At 46.8% G+C, this 16,909-nt stretch overlaps 3 protein-coding genes across 3 annotated transcripts; all 3 read left to right on the top strand.

Moving 5' to 3' along the window:
* rempA (intraflagellar transport protein rempA) lies at window positions 1-5,240 on the top strand. Its single transcript, XM_065235230.1, has 5 exons — window positions 1-401; window positions 461-834; window positions 898-1,119; window positions 1,182-2,179; window positions 2,543-5,240. Exons 1-5 carry the CDS (start codon window positions 255-257, stop codon window positions 5,218-5,220), a joined length of 4,419 nt encoding a protein of 1,472 aa, XP_065091302.1. The 5' UTR covers window positions 1-254; the 3' UTR covers window positions 5,221-5,240.
* Window positions 5,241-7,827: 2,587 nt separating this feature from the next.
* LOC135712264 (uncharacterized) lies at window positions 7,828-10,704 on the top strand. Its single transcript, XM_065235220.1, has 4 exons — window positions 7,828-7,882; window positions 8,031-8,375; window positions 8,436-10,082; window positions 10,280-10,704. The coding sequence occupies exons 1-4, from the start codon at window positions 7,828-7,830 to the stop codon at window positions 10,702-10,704; spliced, it is 2,472 nt and encodes an 823-aa protein (XP_065091292.1).
* A 3,180-nt stretch (window positions 10,705-13,884) lies between these two features.
* On the top strand, window positions 13,885-15,225 carry LOC135712263 (uncharacterized protein K02A2.6-like). The gene is made up of 3 exons (XM_065235219.1): window positions 13,885-13,968; window positions 14,046-14,171; window positions 14,581-15,225. The coding sequence occupies exons 1-3, from the start codon at window positions 13,885-13,887 to the stop codon at window positions 15,223-15,225; spliced, it is 855 nt and encodes a 284-aa protein (XP_065091291.1).
* The last annotated feature ends 1,684 nt before the right edge of the window (window positions 15,226-16,909 follow it).

Genomic DNA, 16,909 nt, shown 5'->3' with positions numbered 1-16,909 from the left:
TGCATTAATTGTTGATGGAATAAATCAAATTCAGATTCTAAATATAAATAAACACGACCTTGAACTAGAGACGCCATTCGGCCTTTCGAATGGCTGCCATGGAAACGGTTTGTGTGTAAACAGTAATGCTTTTATGAATGAAAGTACTGTTATCCGTTTCATTCCGAAGCTCCGACCTAACTAGCGTATGGTTTGATCGATAGAATTTTTCACTGTTTGACCAAAACCCGTCCTGGTGGATTAAAAACGAAACAATGACACTCTACTTCGATAGTAAAGTCCAGTTTCTGGACAGTGAAGCGATAAGTACCGTTAGCTGTTGGCATCCGAACGAGGCGATCTTCGCGGTTGCCTCGTACAGCAACGAACGCGGCGGATCCGTCACCATCTTCGACGATACGGTAAGTTCCGGTTGTTTTGCGGAAATAACTCATTTTGAAGGACGAACTATCTCACGCAGGGAATCCCGCTGCGGAACGTGACCTACCCGGTGCACTCGACGTCGCAAGCCACGGTTCTCACCTGGCATCCGGAGAAGAAGATTCTGCTGAGTGGTTGGGAAAATGGTGAGATTCATGCATGGTTCGAGGGGAAGCGGGATTTCACCACCATCAATGGACCGCACAAGTCGCCGATAATGCTGCTGGAGTTTAGCGAGAAGGGTGGACGGGTCATCACGGCGGATGCCATGGGAGTGCTGACCGGTTGGCGGTACGATGGGCACGGGCAGTTTTTGACCATGTTCAATCACGATTTGCGGGATCCGCTGTTGCATATCACCTTTCGGAAGTCATTCGAGAGCGCCAGCAATCGAGAACTGACCAATCTGGCTAAGTGAGAACAAGGGGGTCGTTGTGATGGTATGGATGATTGTAAGGAAAAAATATTTTTTTCTAGGGCGGCAGTGGCAGGGGACGAGGCAGCGTTGGACACTTTGACGACTTGGAGACCAAGAACGGCAGTTCGGAATTTGGGGCATTCAACATTGCAGGATAACTATTGCTTCTATGCTTGCACGCAAACGGGTGTGCTGTACTATATCAATCAAACCGGAACGTGTACGGAAATCGTTCGGGGGGAGAATATTCCGATCATACAGATTCTGTGGCATCCGAAGCAGTATGTAGTATAATTTGGTTGGTGAAATATGCCTTTCTTTGACGAAAACATTTTTTTTAAAGGGATTCCATTGTGCTTCTGTTGGAGGACATCACCATCGGTCACTACGAGGTGGATAATAGTGGTCAAATTATTGAACTGGATCGAGTTAAGCTCTCTGGCTCGGTGAATGTATCTGGCTATAAAAGCGCCATCACTTGGGTGGCGGGCGTTGGAGCCGCTTTGGCTATTCTTACTGGCGATCTATCGGTCAGAATATGGGACATTGAAAGCAATGACAACTACGTACTATCAATGGATCTGAACAGTGGGTTAGCTCCCGCTGGAAGTAACATTCTATCCAGAAATCCTGTGGTTGAAGTCTTTACCTGTGTTTCATACTGTAAAGACAACCAAACGCTGAGTGCGGGGACCAATCAAGGAAATTTATACACCTGGCGACGTTTAAATATCAACAGGTCGTACGACTATCCGGAGAACCAGTGGCAGCTAACGAACGTGACGCCGGTTCGGGGAACGATTAAAAGCCTCACCTGGGGCATTACGGACACAAATCGACCCTGTATGATGGTAAATTGCCTGTCGAATGTGTTTATTCTGAAGGAACAAGCATTGCTGGCCTGCCACACCCGAGCCTTGTGGGCCACCCAGAAAAAGTCAAACGAATTAGTACTGGTGCAACAGCAGAGCGCTTCCCACTCCACTGGCGGTGGCGAAGCCGAGCGGCGACGGACAACCGTGATGAAAAGCGATAATTCTATCATCCATCTTGCGCTGAGCGAGATAAATCTTGTCGTAACGAATGGTCGCACGGTGGCCGTCTATCGGGTGGGTGGCGGTGGCGGCGGTGGTGGTAGTTCAGCGTCGTCGTCCATGGTGGCTGCAAGCGGTGACGAAGACGCCGATGCACTATCCATCACGCATGCTGGCAGCTTCGGCGTTGATTGTGTGGCGATATACCTCTACGAGCAGAACGTGGTGGCCCTTGGGGCGGAGCAGGTAAAGATTTACTCGCTCAGCGGGGTTGTTCTGCAGGAGATATTTTTCAACGACAATGAAGGTAAGAGCAGTGTTGGGTAAGATTGGTTTATTTGGGATTGTTGTAGCTTAGCCTAATAAAAAAAACTGCTCGTACGACACAAGCATCACACATTGTGAATTGTGTAGGTGACCTTTGTTGCTAAAAGGAGAACACGACATTAGTTACACCCGAAATGGACTCAAAGAATATTTCAAATTTTCAAGTTATTTACAGTTGTCAGTAGAGCAAAAAAAAATACCAGCTTTGATTCCATTCCTCCGACTAAATACCGCTTTAGAATGAATACGATTGGCTTAAAAAATCTCTTAAGAAACGCGCTGAAAAACAGACTTTGACTCAAAAATCATTTTGAAATTCACCTTCTGAATATCCCTCCCACAGGCAAACCAATCGGAGCGGATCTGCTCGGTCATTTCCTGACCATTTTCACCCTGAACGGCTACCTGAAGTTGTTCGACATTTCCCGGCACGAAATGAAGCTGGTTCAGCCGCCGAAGTGCGCGTACGATCTGTTTGAAAAGTTTGGCGAAATAATTTCGGCCAAAGCGAACGCCACCGGGACGCACCTGGCTCTGACCATCGCGAACGAACAGCTCCTTCCAGATGGGAAGCTCTACCTGTGGAACTTGGAAAGCAACAACATCAAGTACTACGAATTTTCCAGCCGAACCGGCGGGGACAACGTGATCCAGCATCTGCCAATCAACTTCTTCTGGGACACGGACGATCCGCGGATGCTGGCGTGTGAAACGAAGCCCATCCCCGGACAGGGCCAGAAGGCAATGGGGAAAGGCAACAGTATCCCGGAGTCGCAGATAAATATACTGTTCGTCGACCAGAAGTCGCAAGTCAAGGAGCTGGAGTTGATTGAGTTGAGCAGCGGAGAGCAACTGATCAACCTGTGCATTCCGCAGGTTGTGATTTTGAAACTCAATCAAATCGAACGGATTCCCCTTAGGGATTTCAAGGGTTTGGAAGATTGCGACTTGACTACCAGGAATATGGTGCTGAATTTCAGCTTGAATGTAGCTCAGGAAAATATGGACCAGGCGTTCAGTTGCATTCGATCGCTCAAGTCGGACACGGTTTGGACAAATTTGGCCAAGCTTTGCGTACACACGGGACGGTTGGACGTAGCCAAAGTCTGCTTGGGCCATTTGAAGCGGGCCCGATCGGTGCGGGCTTTACGTAAAGCCTTAGAAGATGTCACCTTGGAGAACGAATGCAGAGTCGCGGTTTTGGCGATTGAATTGGGAATGATTTCGGATGCGGAAGCTCTCTACAAAAAAGTCGGACGGTACGATCTTCTGAACAAGATGTACCAAGCTGCGGGGCGATTCGATGAAGCATTGGAAATTGCCGAACACCTAGATCGGGTGCACCTGAAGAATACCTATCACAAGTATGCCGAATGGCTGAAGGAAAATGGTCAAACGCAGAAAGCCATTCAGTACTACGAGAAGACGAACAACTTGATGCACAATGTCAGTCAGCTGCTCATAGACGACCCGGCAGCGCTGAAGAAGTACATGCAAAGTACGAAGGATCCGGAACTGTTGAAGTGGTGGGCACAGTATATCGAAAGCAGTGGAGATATGGAGGGAGCCTTCAAGATCTATCAAAAATCGGAGGATTGGTTCTCTCAGGTGAGGATCTTGTGTTTCATTGGACAAGTGGGAAAGGCTGACGAAATTGCTCGAAACAGTGCAGATCGAGCAGCTTGCTACCACCTGGCTAGGTACTACGAAAATAGTGGAAAGTTTTCGGAAGCGATTCAGTTCTACACGCGAGCGCAAACATACGGGAATGCGGTCAGGATTTGCAAGGAAAATGACCTGCAGGACGATCTATGGACCGTAGCTTGTACGGCTCGACCGCGGGACAAGGCCTCGGCTGCGGGTTATTTCGAGGAGAACGGTGACTACCGCAGAGCAGTGGAGCTGTACCATCGAGCAGGAATGCTGCACAAGGCCGTGGAAATGGCTTTCAAGTCACAACAACCGGAGTCTCTGCAGGTCATTGCTTCGGAACTGGATGCCAACTCCGACCCGGAACTGGTTACGCGTTGCGCTGAATTCTTCATTGGTATCGAGCAGAACTACAAGGCGGTTCAACTGTTGGCGAACGCTCGGCAACTGGAGAAAGCTCTGCAGGTAGCCGCAGAGCATTCGGTACCGTTGACGGAGACTTTGGCCGAGCTTTTGACTCCCGCCAAGGAAGAGATTCCCGACGAGCTGCGAGTGAAAATTCTAATCAAACTCGGTGAGATTCTCCAGGAACAGGGAGACTACCATTCGGCTACGAAGAAGTTTACCCAAGCTGGAGACAAAATTCGGGCGATGAAGAGTCTGCTGAAGTCAGGCGATACGGAGAAGATCATATTCTTTGCGGGTATGTCCCGTCAGAAGGAGGTCTACGTGATGGCGGCTAACTATCTGCAGGCTTTGAATTGGCAAAGTGATTCGAAGGTGTTGAAGAACATTGTTACGTTCTACACCAAAGGGCAGGCCTACAACCAACTGGCGAATTTCTACGCGAACTGTGCCCAGGCGGAAATTGATGAATTCCGTGACTATGATAAGGCGTTGAAAGCTCTGCAGGAAGCGGGCAAGTGTTTGTCGAGGGCTACTCCGCCGTCGCAGAAGATCAACGAAACTCTACAGGGCGCTATGATGGATGTGAGGAAGGTGATTGACTTGCAGGATGCGGTTGAACGGGGGGAATTCTTGGCTGCGATCAAGATACTGAAGGTGAAGCTGGAAGAACAAATTGCTCCGCCGGTTCGGGTTTGGGACCTGCTGGCCTTGCTGGTGGAGTGTTTGGTGTCGACTAGCCAATACTCAGAGGCGTTGTACTATTTGAAACAGCTGACGCAGAAGAAATCCGACTGGTACCAGCAGGAGTTGATCGAACGGACGCTGCTGGATAAGCTGGTTGCCGAGACCGGGATAAACTTGGAACCGTACGTAAGTGCGGGCAGGGTTCAGCGGCCGCTGACCTCGTCGACGGTGACCATCGACAGCGACGAGGAGGAGATACAGGAGGAGTTTGACCAGTAGGTTTTCGATGGTTGTGTGGATTAAAGGTGTGAATTGCACGTTATTTGTAGGAAATGGATTTGATTGTATTGCTTAGTTGATGACAGCCATGTTCGAGCAGTTTCTTAAGCAAGCACCACACGCACAGTGGGACGAAATCAAACATGTGGGACATGGTCATTTGCGACGAAACTATTAAGTGTAGCATTTTGATGTCTTCTAGAATATGTCTTCATTTTCGAGTACTTTATTTGAGTGGTGATTTTTTTTTATATTTATATACACACAAATAAAAAGAAAATATTTTCTGTTAAAATTGATGAACATTTATGGAAACATTATAGATAAAGTCGTTTTAAGAAAGACAATTGTCTATCTCTCAAGTGGACGAAGTTATAGGGGGAAAATGGAGTACAAACGGAAGTACCCCCTAAAAAACCGTTTTTTCCCATAACTGTTTTGTTTGAATTGATCTATTTTTTAAATGTTCTACAAAGTTGTAGGTGTTTTGAAATCGCTATCTCTTCATTTAAAGGATTTACATCCCTATTTACAATTTTTAACACTATCTTTGAGGGGGTGTTGAACGGTTGTGAGATAACGAAACCTCTTTAATTAATATTTGCCACTAAAAATAATCATATTTTATTATCTAAATTAAACTGGCTGCACTTTTCGAAACGAACAACAGAAAATAAACTGAACATTGTATACGACGGACGCATTCTAGTGTTTCTCTCGCGAAAACCATCACATTCCGAAATCGTATTTTGAACCAGTGAGCTATCGTGGAACATTTTGGTCCGTTCTCCCGGATGACCGGAGGAATGGTGATGGTCCTCGCGATCGAGCGGTTCGGAAAAGTGTTGTTTAGCACCGTGTGCTGAATTCGGCCCAAGGCCAAGAAAAAAAAACAGAAGCGTGGTGCCCAAGGCTACAGCGAGTGTGTGCCCGTGGCATAGGTGAAATCGGTCCGAGACCGAGAAGAATAACAGTGGTGCTGAGCGCAAGGCTACGCCACTAGTGAGAGCGAGTGTTCGTGACACGTCGAAATTAGGTGCAAAGTCAAGAAGAACGGTGGAAAGTGGCCCAAGGCTACGCCACAAGTAACAGTGTGTGTCCGAGGCACGAAGAAAAGTGACGCCATTTTGGCTAAAAACCAAATCGAAACCGTGTGAGCACGAAAATCGCCATTTTGTTGGCTAGTGAAAACATCGTCGCAATCGAACGATGTAAACAATAATAGAACCTGCAAACAAAAAGAAAATAAACAGTGCGTCAGTGCAATTCATATTGCCGTCGGAAAAACAAACAGTACGTGAATGTCCCATTCGGAAACTCCGCGTGGAAACGTTTCGGGAGTATCTCGCCGGAATATTTTGGATGCTCTAACGGGTAGCAGCAGCAAAAATCTACTGCAGTCGGTTGCCGATCAGAAAACGGTGAAGAAGAAGAAAGAAGAGAATATCATCATGGAGAAAAATCTGGAAGTGCTATACGATCGGCGCGATATGCTGGTTGACAAGCTGTTGCGGATGAACGAGACGCTGCGAACAGAGCATGTCAACATTCATTTGCTCCAGCTCCAGTTGGAAACACTTCGTAGGTGTGCTGACGACTACGAGAGAATAAATGCGGATATTTGTGCCATGCTTCCTAGGGATGAACGTGCTGAGCAACGGATAGAGTACGCTACTTTCGAGGAGCTGCACAATCAGCTGTATATTTGTCTAAACACGAAGATCGATGCAGTTTCCTCAGCGACAAGCCAAAACCAGGTTGCTGTACCGCAACCGCCGGTGTACGTGCAACAGCAAGTGCCGCAACTACATGCACCATTTCCCAGTTTCGACGGGAATCCAGAAAATTGGTATAGCTTCAAGAGCCTGTTTTCCAGTATCATGGCTAGGTATGCGAACGAAACTCCGGCGATGAAGATTCTGCATCTGCGAAACTGCTTGACTGGTGAGGCGAAGGACAAGATTGACCAGGATGTTGTAAACAACAACGATTACGACATGGCCTGGAAAATCTTCAAAGATGCGTACGAGGATAAAAGATTGATTATGGACACGCATATCGATGCTATTCTCGACTTTCAGAAGATCAGTAAGGAAAATCGCGGTAAGTCAATCTCGAAGCTGGTCGAAGTTTGTGCTAAGCATGCTGATGCATTGAAGGGCCATGGTTACGTCGTGGAAGGATTATCCGAGCTGATCATCGTAAACGTTCTGTATAAGAAGCTGGACAGAGAGACTCAAGAACATTGGGAGTTGAAATTGGGCACCGGCAAGATGCCAGTATTCAAGGAGTTCATGGATTTTCTGAGGGAAATGGGACGCGTTCTGCAGCGGACTAATCGCTCACAGCAGCAAACGTCACAGCAGTCAACCGTCCTAAACGCCAAGCGTTGAACCAGAAGCAGTCAGCTCCAGTTTCGTCGAGATCGTTCGTCCAGACCACCAAGGAGAACTGCCCTTGCTGCAGAGAAGAGCATACTATATACAAGTGCACGAAGTTCCAGGAGCTTAGTGTGGGGGAGCGCAAATCCATCGTCACTAGGGCGAATTTGTGCTTCAATTGCTTGAAGTCCAAGCACCGAGTTGCTGACTGTCCGTCCGAACAAGGATGCAAAATCCGAGGGTGCGGTCGGAAGCACCACAGCTTGCTTCATCCCAGCGATGTATAGAAAGAATCCAGTGAACCTGAAAAGCCGCCACCAAAGCCGGTGGAGCAACCGGAGTCGTCAGGAAACAGTCCACAGAAAGAAATAGCAACCACGTTGTGCACTCACAGCGGTACGGTTAAGCGACACGTGCTTTTGTCTACAGCGGAGGTGTTGGTGGTGGGAAAAGGAGGTACCACTATCAAATCTCGAGCGCTATTGGATTCAGGGTCCGATAGTAACATCGTAACGGAAAAGCTAGCATCCAAGCTAAATCTGAAGCTGCATCAAGTCGATCTGCCTATCAGTGGCCTCAACGATATCCAGACACGAGTTAAGTATATCGTTAGCACGAACATCGTTTCGCGCGTTAATTCTTTTTCCTCGTCCATTCTAGACTCCCTGGTCGTACCGAAGGTGACATCCAACCTACCAATCACTGAAGTGGATTACCGATCCTGGCTGCTACCAGCAAACGTCAAGCTAGCTGACCCATCGTTCCACAACCCCGGTGAGATTGACCTAATCATCGGCAACGAGATTATTATTATTATTATTTAGCTTTATTTAGGAGGCATCGGCAACGAGATCTTCTTCGATCTGATCAAGCAAGGTCGTCTAAAACTGGGTAAGAACGAAGCGACATTGACAGAGACGGAATTAGGATGGGTCGTAGGAGGATCAGTACAGATCAGGAAGTCCAAGGAATGCTTGCGTGTGTGTCAACTGAACCACCAAGACGAGTTCGAGATGGCAAGCAAACGTTTGGACAAGCTATTGATTTCTTTGGCCAAGGACCCGGCCAAACGCGAACAGTACTTCGGATTTATGGCTGAATACCTGTCGCTCGGCCATATGGAGGAGATCACCGAGGACACCCGATATGGATACTACATACCACACCACGCCGTGTTCAAGGCCACGAGTTCCACAACAAAGGTTCGCGTGGTATTTGATGCCTCGGCCAGCACGACATCAGAAGTTTCCCTGAACGACACGGTTTGTGTGGGACCGACAGTCCAAAGCGATCTGCAGACAATCATTCTTCGGTTCTGCGCGCATCCGGTGGTATTAACGGCAGACGTGCCTAAAATGTATCGCCAGGTTTGGCTGAGCAAGAACGACCGCAAGTTCCAGAAAATAGTGTGGGTGGATAAAAACGGCGTACGCAAGGTGTACGAATTGAAAACAGTGACGTACGGGGTGGTTAGCTCACCGCATCATGCTACAAAAGCGCTAATTCAGTTGGCAACGGACGAAGGCAAGGATTTCCCGTTAGCTGAACAAGTGATCCGGTACGACAGTTACATCGACGATTTCCTAACTGGTGGAAAGTCTGCGGAGGAGGTGTTGAAGATCTATCGCGAGCTAACGTCGCTGTTGCAACGTGGAGGATTTGGCGTCCACAAGTTTTGTTCAAACAATCCCGAAGTACTGAAGGCAATACCAGAGGAGCTGCAAGAGAAGTTCGTTAGTTTTGAGGATACTGGAATCAATAACACGATAAGGACACTGGGTTTGATTTGGAACCCGCTTGAGGATTATTTTGCATTCTTCATCCAGCCGATCAGTGAACATACGTCGTCGACGAAGCGAATGGTACTGTCCGATATCGGTCGCCTATTCGATCCCCTGGGGTTCCTGGGACCGGTAATAACAGCAGCCAAATTGGTGATGCAGAATATATGGCGTCTTGGCTTGAACTGGGATGAAGAGCTACCGGAAGAATTGCTGCAGGAGTGGACTACGTTCAGGCAACAATTGCCTGTCGTCAACGAAATGCACAAACAGCGCTGTGTGATCCCCGAGAACGCAGTACGAATCGAGTTGCATGGATTTTCGGACGCTTCGATGCGGGCCTATGGAGCGGTCATGTATACCAGGTGTGTCACAGCGGATGGCACGATTAGTGTGAACCTAGTTGCAAGCAAATCGCGAGTGGCTCCACTAAAACCGATGACGATTCCCCGGTTGGAATTATGCGGAGCAAAACTACTGGCGGACTTGACAACGAAAGTGGTTGCTTCGATGAGAATTCATTTCGACGATGTGAAGTTGTGGTGCGATAGTTCCATCGTATTGTGCTGGCTCAAAAAGTCACCGTCGGCACTGAATCAATTTGTCTCGAATCGGGTGGCAACAATCGTGGAGTTGACTCAAGGTTATCAGTGGAACTACATCCGATCGGAGAGCAATCCTGCTGACGTGATTTCAAGAGGTGCATCACCGGTAGACTTGTTGGTCTACGATCTCTGGTGGAAAGGTTCACCACATCTACAGCAACTGGAATTGCAAGCAGGCGTAGCTGACGAGGTTCTTGAAATACCGGAACTCAAAACAGCGACAGTACTAGCAACTGTTATAGAGGGCATTGGAATCAGACTGGATCGTGTAAGCGACTACCGTAAACTACAGCGTGCCTGGGCGTTGTCCTGAGGTTCATCGACTACGTGGTGCACAAGAAGCGTGACGTCACAAGTATCAGCGCCAACGAAGTTACCAGTGCAGAACGAGCAATGTTCTTGGTCCTTCAAAAGGAAGTGTTCGGTGATCTACTGAAAGGGCTGAAAGCTGAATCAAGCAAACGGCACGGTCTATCCAACTTAGCACCGTTCATCGGACTGGACGGACTCATCAGAGTGGGCGGTCGGCTGAAATACTCGGCGATACCATACGACGGTAAGCACCAAGTGCTACTGCCGGCAAAACACCATGTCACGGAGGCATTGATCCGGAAACTACACGAAGAAAACCAGCATGTGGGACAAGGCGGACTGTTATCCATCGTCCGTGAACGGTATTGGCCCCTACGGGTGAGCAGTGGCGTCGAGGACGTATAGTGGCGACCCATCCTGGTGAAGACGGAGCCGTTCGAGTGGTCACGGTCCGGACGGCGACGAGCGAGTACAAGCGGGCGGTGACTAAAATCGCTATGCTGCCTTCTGTTGAGCCACAGGCCTCAACGGGGGGAGAATGAACGGTTGTGAGATAACGAAACCTCTTTAATTAATATTTGCCACTAAAAATAATCATATTTTATTATCTAAATTAAACTGACAGCACTGTACGAAACGAACAACAGAAAATAAACTGAACATTGTATACGACGGACGCATTCTAGTGTTTCTCTCGCGAAAACCATCACATTCCGAAATCGTATTTTGAACCAGTGAGCTATCGTGGAACAGGTGTATCTGGCAGGTTAGCTAATCTCAACGTAATTTCGTTCAGCAACTTATACCCTACTGTCACATCCACGGGGATGCCTAATGAATTTTCTAATAAAGTAGCTCAATGTTTTGTTTCGTTTTGCTGTTTTCATGACCATTTTTCCAAGTAGCTACATTAGGGTACAAACTTCATTCATCCCCATTTGAATACCTTCGTTGCTTTGACCTGATATCTCTCTTTCTTGCTTCTTGCGTTTCACAATCTTTAGCTACGTTTATGATGATTGAACTTGATAGCTTGCAGATCGACGAGAATACTGCAGCATCGTTCACAAGATGATCGCTTGATCCGGAATCTAGCTTGAAGACCAGTCGTTCGTCGTGACTTCGATTCTTCCCGAAACGAACGGCGAAACATAAATAACAACCTAGTTTCCTACGGTGGTGTAGGTAGGGATAAATCCGGATTGCTTACTAGATTACAGTCAGATTATTTGTGGATTATCAATTTCCTTTGAAAATTTTGTCAAACGCCTTACACAACAACTTCCAGTGGTAAAATCCTGATCCTTTGATGTGCTTAATTAAATTTAAACCAGTTTTTACTTGCTGTGGAGGTTGGGGAGGTTAAGGAAAAGTAGTTAACATAATAACACCTTTCGTCGTGTTGGTTGATCTTTCCGGAAGCCCCAGAGACGACATTATTTTACACCCTCGGGAGTGTCACCTTTCTAGTCAGACAGACAAACAGGCAGAAGTGCCACAGTTAGTGTACCGTGGAGAAACATTTGCCTTTCTTGCTCTAATCTTACTTTTCAAAAGGAAACCGAGCATAAGATGTTTGCCCAAGGCAGATATGAGTTGATAGTAGGTACCTGGTACATGGTAGGCAGTGGCGCCGAGAGGGGAACGAGAAAAGTTTTTATTTGTCTTAACAGCTCCAGTCTCCCCATCAATTTGCTTCTGTAGCATACTACTCTCCCCGGGTAGCAGTCGTTCTGATGTGGTTTCGGTTGATGATGAAAGTGGAATCTTATAAACAAGTTTTCTTATTTGATGAGAAATGTGAGATTGAATCCACCGCCGCCGGCGGTGGTGTGGCGGTTGGAATCAGAAATGCTGGGAATACTTGCTAAGGGACCCAAAGTGAGCAACAATACTCCTGCTAGCTACGGTCTGTTAGGTAGTTGGGGGTTTTCCAATTTTGGGAATCGCTGCACATGTTCTACTGGGCCCGATGGTTCACCATGAATCCATGAATGGGTTTCACGGACAACGAGAACTATGCGGGTTTACTCCATTAATTCCGCCAATTAGGTTCTTTAATTATGGAGATCGAATCATCCATAAATCCTCCCTACTGCTCCTGCTGCTGCAGTGCTTCAATCAAGAGCGTTGTTGTTTCCAGCATTATGGTTTTCATTGCAGCAACTGAAGCAGCAGCAGCCAGTTCAACGAAAAATGCAGCAAAAGTTCAATGAGAAGCTTTCGAGCTTCGAGTGAAACTATTCAAGCGGATCTCCCCCTCACTGAGTTTTCATTCCGATGTGATGTGTCTATCCACCTAAAAGAAAGATGAGACACAGATTAGAAATACCTATTACTATAAATAAAAATTAAATTATGTCACGCTATCAGGCCTTTTCTGCGCGGCTTGTGAGATTAGGTAAGTCGCTGTCACTAGCGCAGTGACAATGGTCACCTCGGGTGAGGTGAGTCTCCGTACATATCAAACGGAGTGTCACCTCACCATCACTTCACTGTCACCTCACCTCACACGCCGCGCAGAAGGAGTTCAGGATAAAATCGACAACTGAAGCGAAGTACGTGGCTTTAACGTGCAGAGTCAAGAAGGCTTTCTGCAGCTAATCACGTTTGTTATAATTTTAAAATGACAGCAGGGCTGGTAGCGAGTCACTTTTTATTGACTTGTGAAGACAAAGCTGAATCAAATCGATTGAAGAGTCCAATCATAGTAGTCTAGAAAATAAGTTGATATCAATAAACCCTGTTTACATTAGTTACTCGACACCTACGGTTGTCTTTATTTATCCTTTGTACCATCGGCGTACACATCAGAAGAATATGTTGCCTGGTAGGTCATGATTTGTAGCCATACGAAAGTAACAAACTGAAAATATTTTGTCAGTTTAGTTCCAACCACCGAAGAGACAAGTCGAAATATAATTAGCTCTTAAACCTAAAACTAGTTTCCTTCTCTTTGAAAACACAACATATTTTGGCGACGAGGTAAAGTTCCTGCGATTTTCCGGAAGTAACATCAAGCTCTGTTCCTGTTTTACCGTTAAAGCCCTCAAATCACTACGAAATCAAGAATGTCCGACAACTATCTGAAGCAAGCTATTCTCTGGCTGACGGAACTGATTGCCAACCAGCAGCAGCAGATTGGAGCCCTTCAACAGGTCAACGCCAATCAAGTTGGAAGCGAGAAGATCATCGAGTCACTCTCCACCGGAATTGACGAGTTTCTTTATGATCCAGACGGAGGACTATTTTTCGAATCGTGGTACGCTCGATACGAGGACGTATTCAAGGAGGACGGGAAGCTCCTGGACGATAAAGCTAAGGTCAGGCTGCTTCTGAGGAAAATCGGCACGCAATTCCACGAACGCTACGTGAACAGCGTTTTGCCGAATCATCCACGGGATTTTGTGTTCGAAGAAACCGTCAAGAAGCTCTTCGGATGCCAAAAGTCCCTCTTTAACGGATGTTATCAGTGTTTGCAGTACATCTAAAACGACGCTGGTGATTTTTCGTCGAATGCAGCGTCGGTGAACAAGCACTGTGAAGCGTTCCAGATCGAGAAGCTCTTCAGCGACCAATTCAAACATGGCTGAGGAGTGTAACCGCATTATCAACCTCAAGCAGGATACGAAGATGATCGAGAAAGGTTGCTTAGATAGATCTCAACAAGTACGAAGGAGAAATTACCAAAAACACCTTGCTGGTTCTGTGGGGATTTACACTATGTTAAGGAGTGTCCCTATCAGTCTCGTACCTGTGTGAACTGCAAGCGGAAGGGCCACAAGGAAGGTTACTGCTCATCATCCGAAAAGAAGCCAGCAAAGAAGGTCGATAAACCGAAACCTAAAGACTTCGTCAACGAAGAACCGAAAGTATGCCAAGATCGAAATCAACGACTCAACAGCGACATTGCAGCTCGATTGTGCTTCCGACATCACCATTATTTCCAAGCAGACTTGAATTGCCGTGGGTAAGCCTGTCATCAATTCTACGGAAGTCATCGCCGTGAGTGCATCAGGTGACAGCATCGACATCCTGGGTGAGTTCAACGCCGAAATCACCGTTCAAGACGTAACAAAGGAAGGCCACATTTTCGTCACAACAAACCCGGATCTCAACGTTCTCGGTATCGAAACAATCGATCAGCTCGATCTCTGGTCGGTCCCATTCAACTCGTTAGTGAACACCATACAACACAACTCAAACGCAACCATGCAATCCTTGCAACTCAAGTTTCCTGAAGTGTTCCAGACCTCGCTCGGATGCTGCACAAAATAACAGGTAACGCTCTACCGGAGGCCAGATTCTCGTCCTGCGCATTGCCTTAAGAGACCGATTGCCTACGCTGCACTTCCGAAGGTTGATGCTGAGCTCCAAAGGCTTCAAGACAACGGCATCATTTCACCAGTCAAGTTCTCCGATTGGGTTGCTCCCATAGTTGTGGTTCGCAAGTCCGATGTCTCCGTACGCATTTGTGGTGACTACTCTACAGGTCTCAACGTGCCCTCGAGTCAGATCGCCTACCTGCAGGTCGAAGTTGAAGAAGCATCTCGAAAGCTGCTCACTATAAACACTCATAAAGGACTGTTCCAGTACAATCGATTGCCACCACGAGTCAAATCTGCGCCTGGAGCGTTCCAGAGGATCATTGACAGTATGGTTGCTGGCAGTCTAGGTGTCAAGCTATACCTGGACGACCTCTTGATCGATGGAAAAACTCAACAGGATCATGATCGCAGCTTGAACGCTGTGCTTGACCGGATTCGTGAGTATGGCTTCCACTTACGCATCGAGAAGTGCCGGTTCTCTCTTCCGCAGATCAAGTTTCTGGGTCACATAATCGATAAAGATGGTCTCCGCCAAGATCCTGCTAAAACCAACGCTATATCCCAGATGCCACCACCGATGAATGTATCGCAACTATAACGTACCTTGGTGCGATCAACTAGTACGGACGATTCGTTGGCCAGAGGAAGGAACTTCGAGCGCCGCTTGACCATCTACTAAAGAAGGATGCTCCTTGGAAATGGACCGCGGACTGCCAAAAGTCGTTTGACCGTTTCAAAACCATCCTGGTCTCCGATCTCTTGCTGACTCATTTCGACCCCAACAAGGAAATCATCGTCGCTGGAGACGCTTCCAAGAATGGTTTTGACGCTGTAATCCTACATCGCTTCTCCAACGGCTCCGTCAAAGCCGTCGCTCACGTTTGGAGGTCGCTGACACCTGCAGAAGAAAACTATGCTCAAATTGAGAAGGAAGCGCTCGCGTTGGTATTTGCTGTCACCCGTTTTCACAAGATGATATTCGGACGAAAATTCGTGCTGCAGACCGACCACAAACCGCTCCTTAAAATTTTCGGCAGCAAGAATGGCATTCCCGTTTACACCGACAATCGTCTTCAGCGTTGGGCGCTAACGATGCTACTTTATGATTTCGACATCCAGTTCATTTGAACGGCTAGTTGATGAGCTTTCACAGCAAACCAGACGAGGAATACGTGATTGCTGCTCTCCAAACGGAATCTGAGGTGGAAGCAATTCTCGTAGATTCAATATCCAGCTTGCCGGTCACATACGATGGACCATTTCAACAGCGTGAAGAAAGAACCCGTTGACTTCCAGCTTGGCTGGCACCCTACGATCTCTTTTGAAAAAAGAGAGATGTACCATCGGCGTACACATCAGAAGAATATGCTGCCTGGTAGGCCATGATTTGTAACCATCTGAAAATATTTTGTCAGTTTAGTTCCAACCACGGAAGAGACAAGTCGAAATCTAATTAGCTCTTAAACCTAAAATTAGTTTCCTTCTCTTCAAGAACACAACATCCTTCCAACAGGTTATGGACCTTTGCTTGATTAGTGTGATACCATAGCAACCGAAAAACAAGAGTAAACATTTTCAAGTTCATGTTTCAAGAATTTTTCTGTTCATGCTGTTAATGTTTGAAGAAATTCAAATATCAAAGCAAAATGGAACGATTGGGCACTATCAAGCTTAATAGAACCAATTATTCAACTTGGAAAACGAAAGTAGAATTCCTGCTGATCCGGGATGACCTCTGGAAATGCGTAACTGGGAAACGATACTTAAAAGTACACATACTCAATTTATGGGTAAATTAAAAATGAATACATGTTACCCATATTCTCAGCGTTCTCTCATGTAGCGTATTTTTTAGTTACTCGAATATGTTTGTGTTTGTGGGTAACAGTTGCTCATTTGTGCGTTACTCGATTATCCGGAAGCTTGAGCAAAATTTCGCTCCGGATAATCGAGCCATCTTTTTTTTTTCGTTGCCGCTTATCAAGGACAGTTTAATAGATGATGAAAATTAATTACACTGGGCTTATGTGCTCAAATTGAACGTTTTAAAATTATGTACCTCCCTCCCCTTGGCTAGTTTTTTAACCTGGACGTTGGTGGGCGGGCCTAATCTTATGCTTCATAGTGAAGCGTTGGAGACGGTTGGTTTAGGTCCGGCATCGTTGGCTCATGCCGTGACAGGATAGCGTCATGAGCATGCGATGAGGATTACTGAGCTTCCCCTCTCTGATGAACCATTGCATAAGAGAACCAAAGTTCTAGCCTGAAGTGATAGTATCACA

Source organism: Ochlerotatus camptorhynchus, unplaced genomic scaffold (genome assembly GCF_037179485.1).
Source record: "Ochlerotatus camptorhynchus isolate MF236.1 unplaced genomic scaffold, CSIRO-AGI_Acam_v1.1 ptg000467l, whole genome shotgun sequence".
Taxonomy (NCBI): domain Eukaryota; kingdom Metazoa; phylum Arthropoda; class Insecta; order Diptera; family Culicidae; genus Ochlerotatus; species Ochlerotatus camptorhynchus.
This window is presented reverse-complemented; position numbering and strand designations above follow the sequence as displayed.

Coding starts and splice junctions, on each gene's coding strand:
- rempA (XM_065235230.1), top strand. CDS start 255: ATGACACTCTACTTCGATAGTAAAGTCCAGTTTCTGGACAGTGAAGCG. Junction 402..460: donor TCACCATCTTCGACGATACG/GTAAGTTCCGGT, acceptor TATCTCACGCAG/GGAATCCCGCTGCGGAACGT. Junction 2,180..2,542: donor ATTTTTCAACGACAATGAAG/GTAAGAGCAGTG, acceptor TCCCTCCCACAG/GCAAACCAATCGGAGCGGAT.
- LOC135712264 (XM_065235220.1), top strand. CDS start 7,828: ATGCAAAATCCGAGGGTGCGGTCGGAAGCACCACAGCTTGCTTCATCC. Junction 7,883..8,030: donor GCTTGCTTCATCCCAGCGAT/GTATAGAAAGAA, acceptor TTTTGTCTACAG/CGGAGGTGTTGGTGGTGGGA. Junction 8,376..8,435: donor CCCATCGTTCCACAACCCCG/GTGAGATTGACC, acceptor AGCTTTATTTAG/GAGGCATCGGCAACGAGATC.
- LOC135712263 (XM_065235219.1), top strand. CDS start 13,885: ATGGCTGAGGAGTGTAACCGCATTATCAACCTCAAGCAGGATACGAAG. Junction 13,969..14,045: donor GCTTAGATAGATCTCAACAA/GTACGAAGGAGA, acceptor TGTCCCTATCAG/TCTCGTACCTGTGTGAACTG. Junction 14,172..14,580: donor TCGTCAACGAAGAACCGAAA/GTATGCCAAGAT, acceptor ACAAAATAACAG/GTAACGCTCTACCGGAGGCC.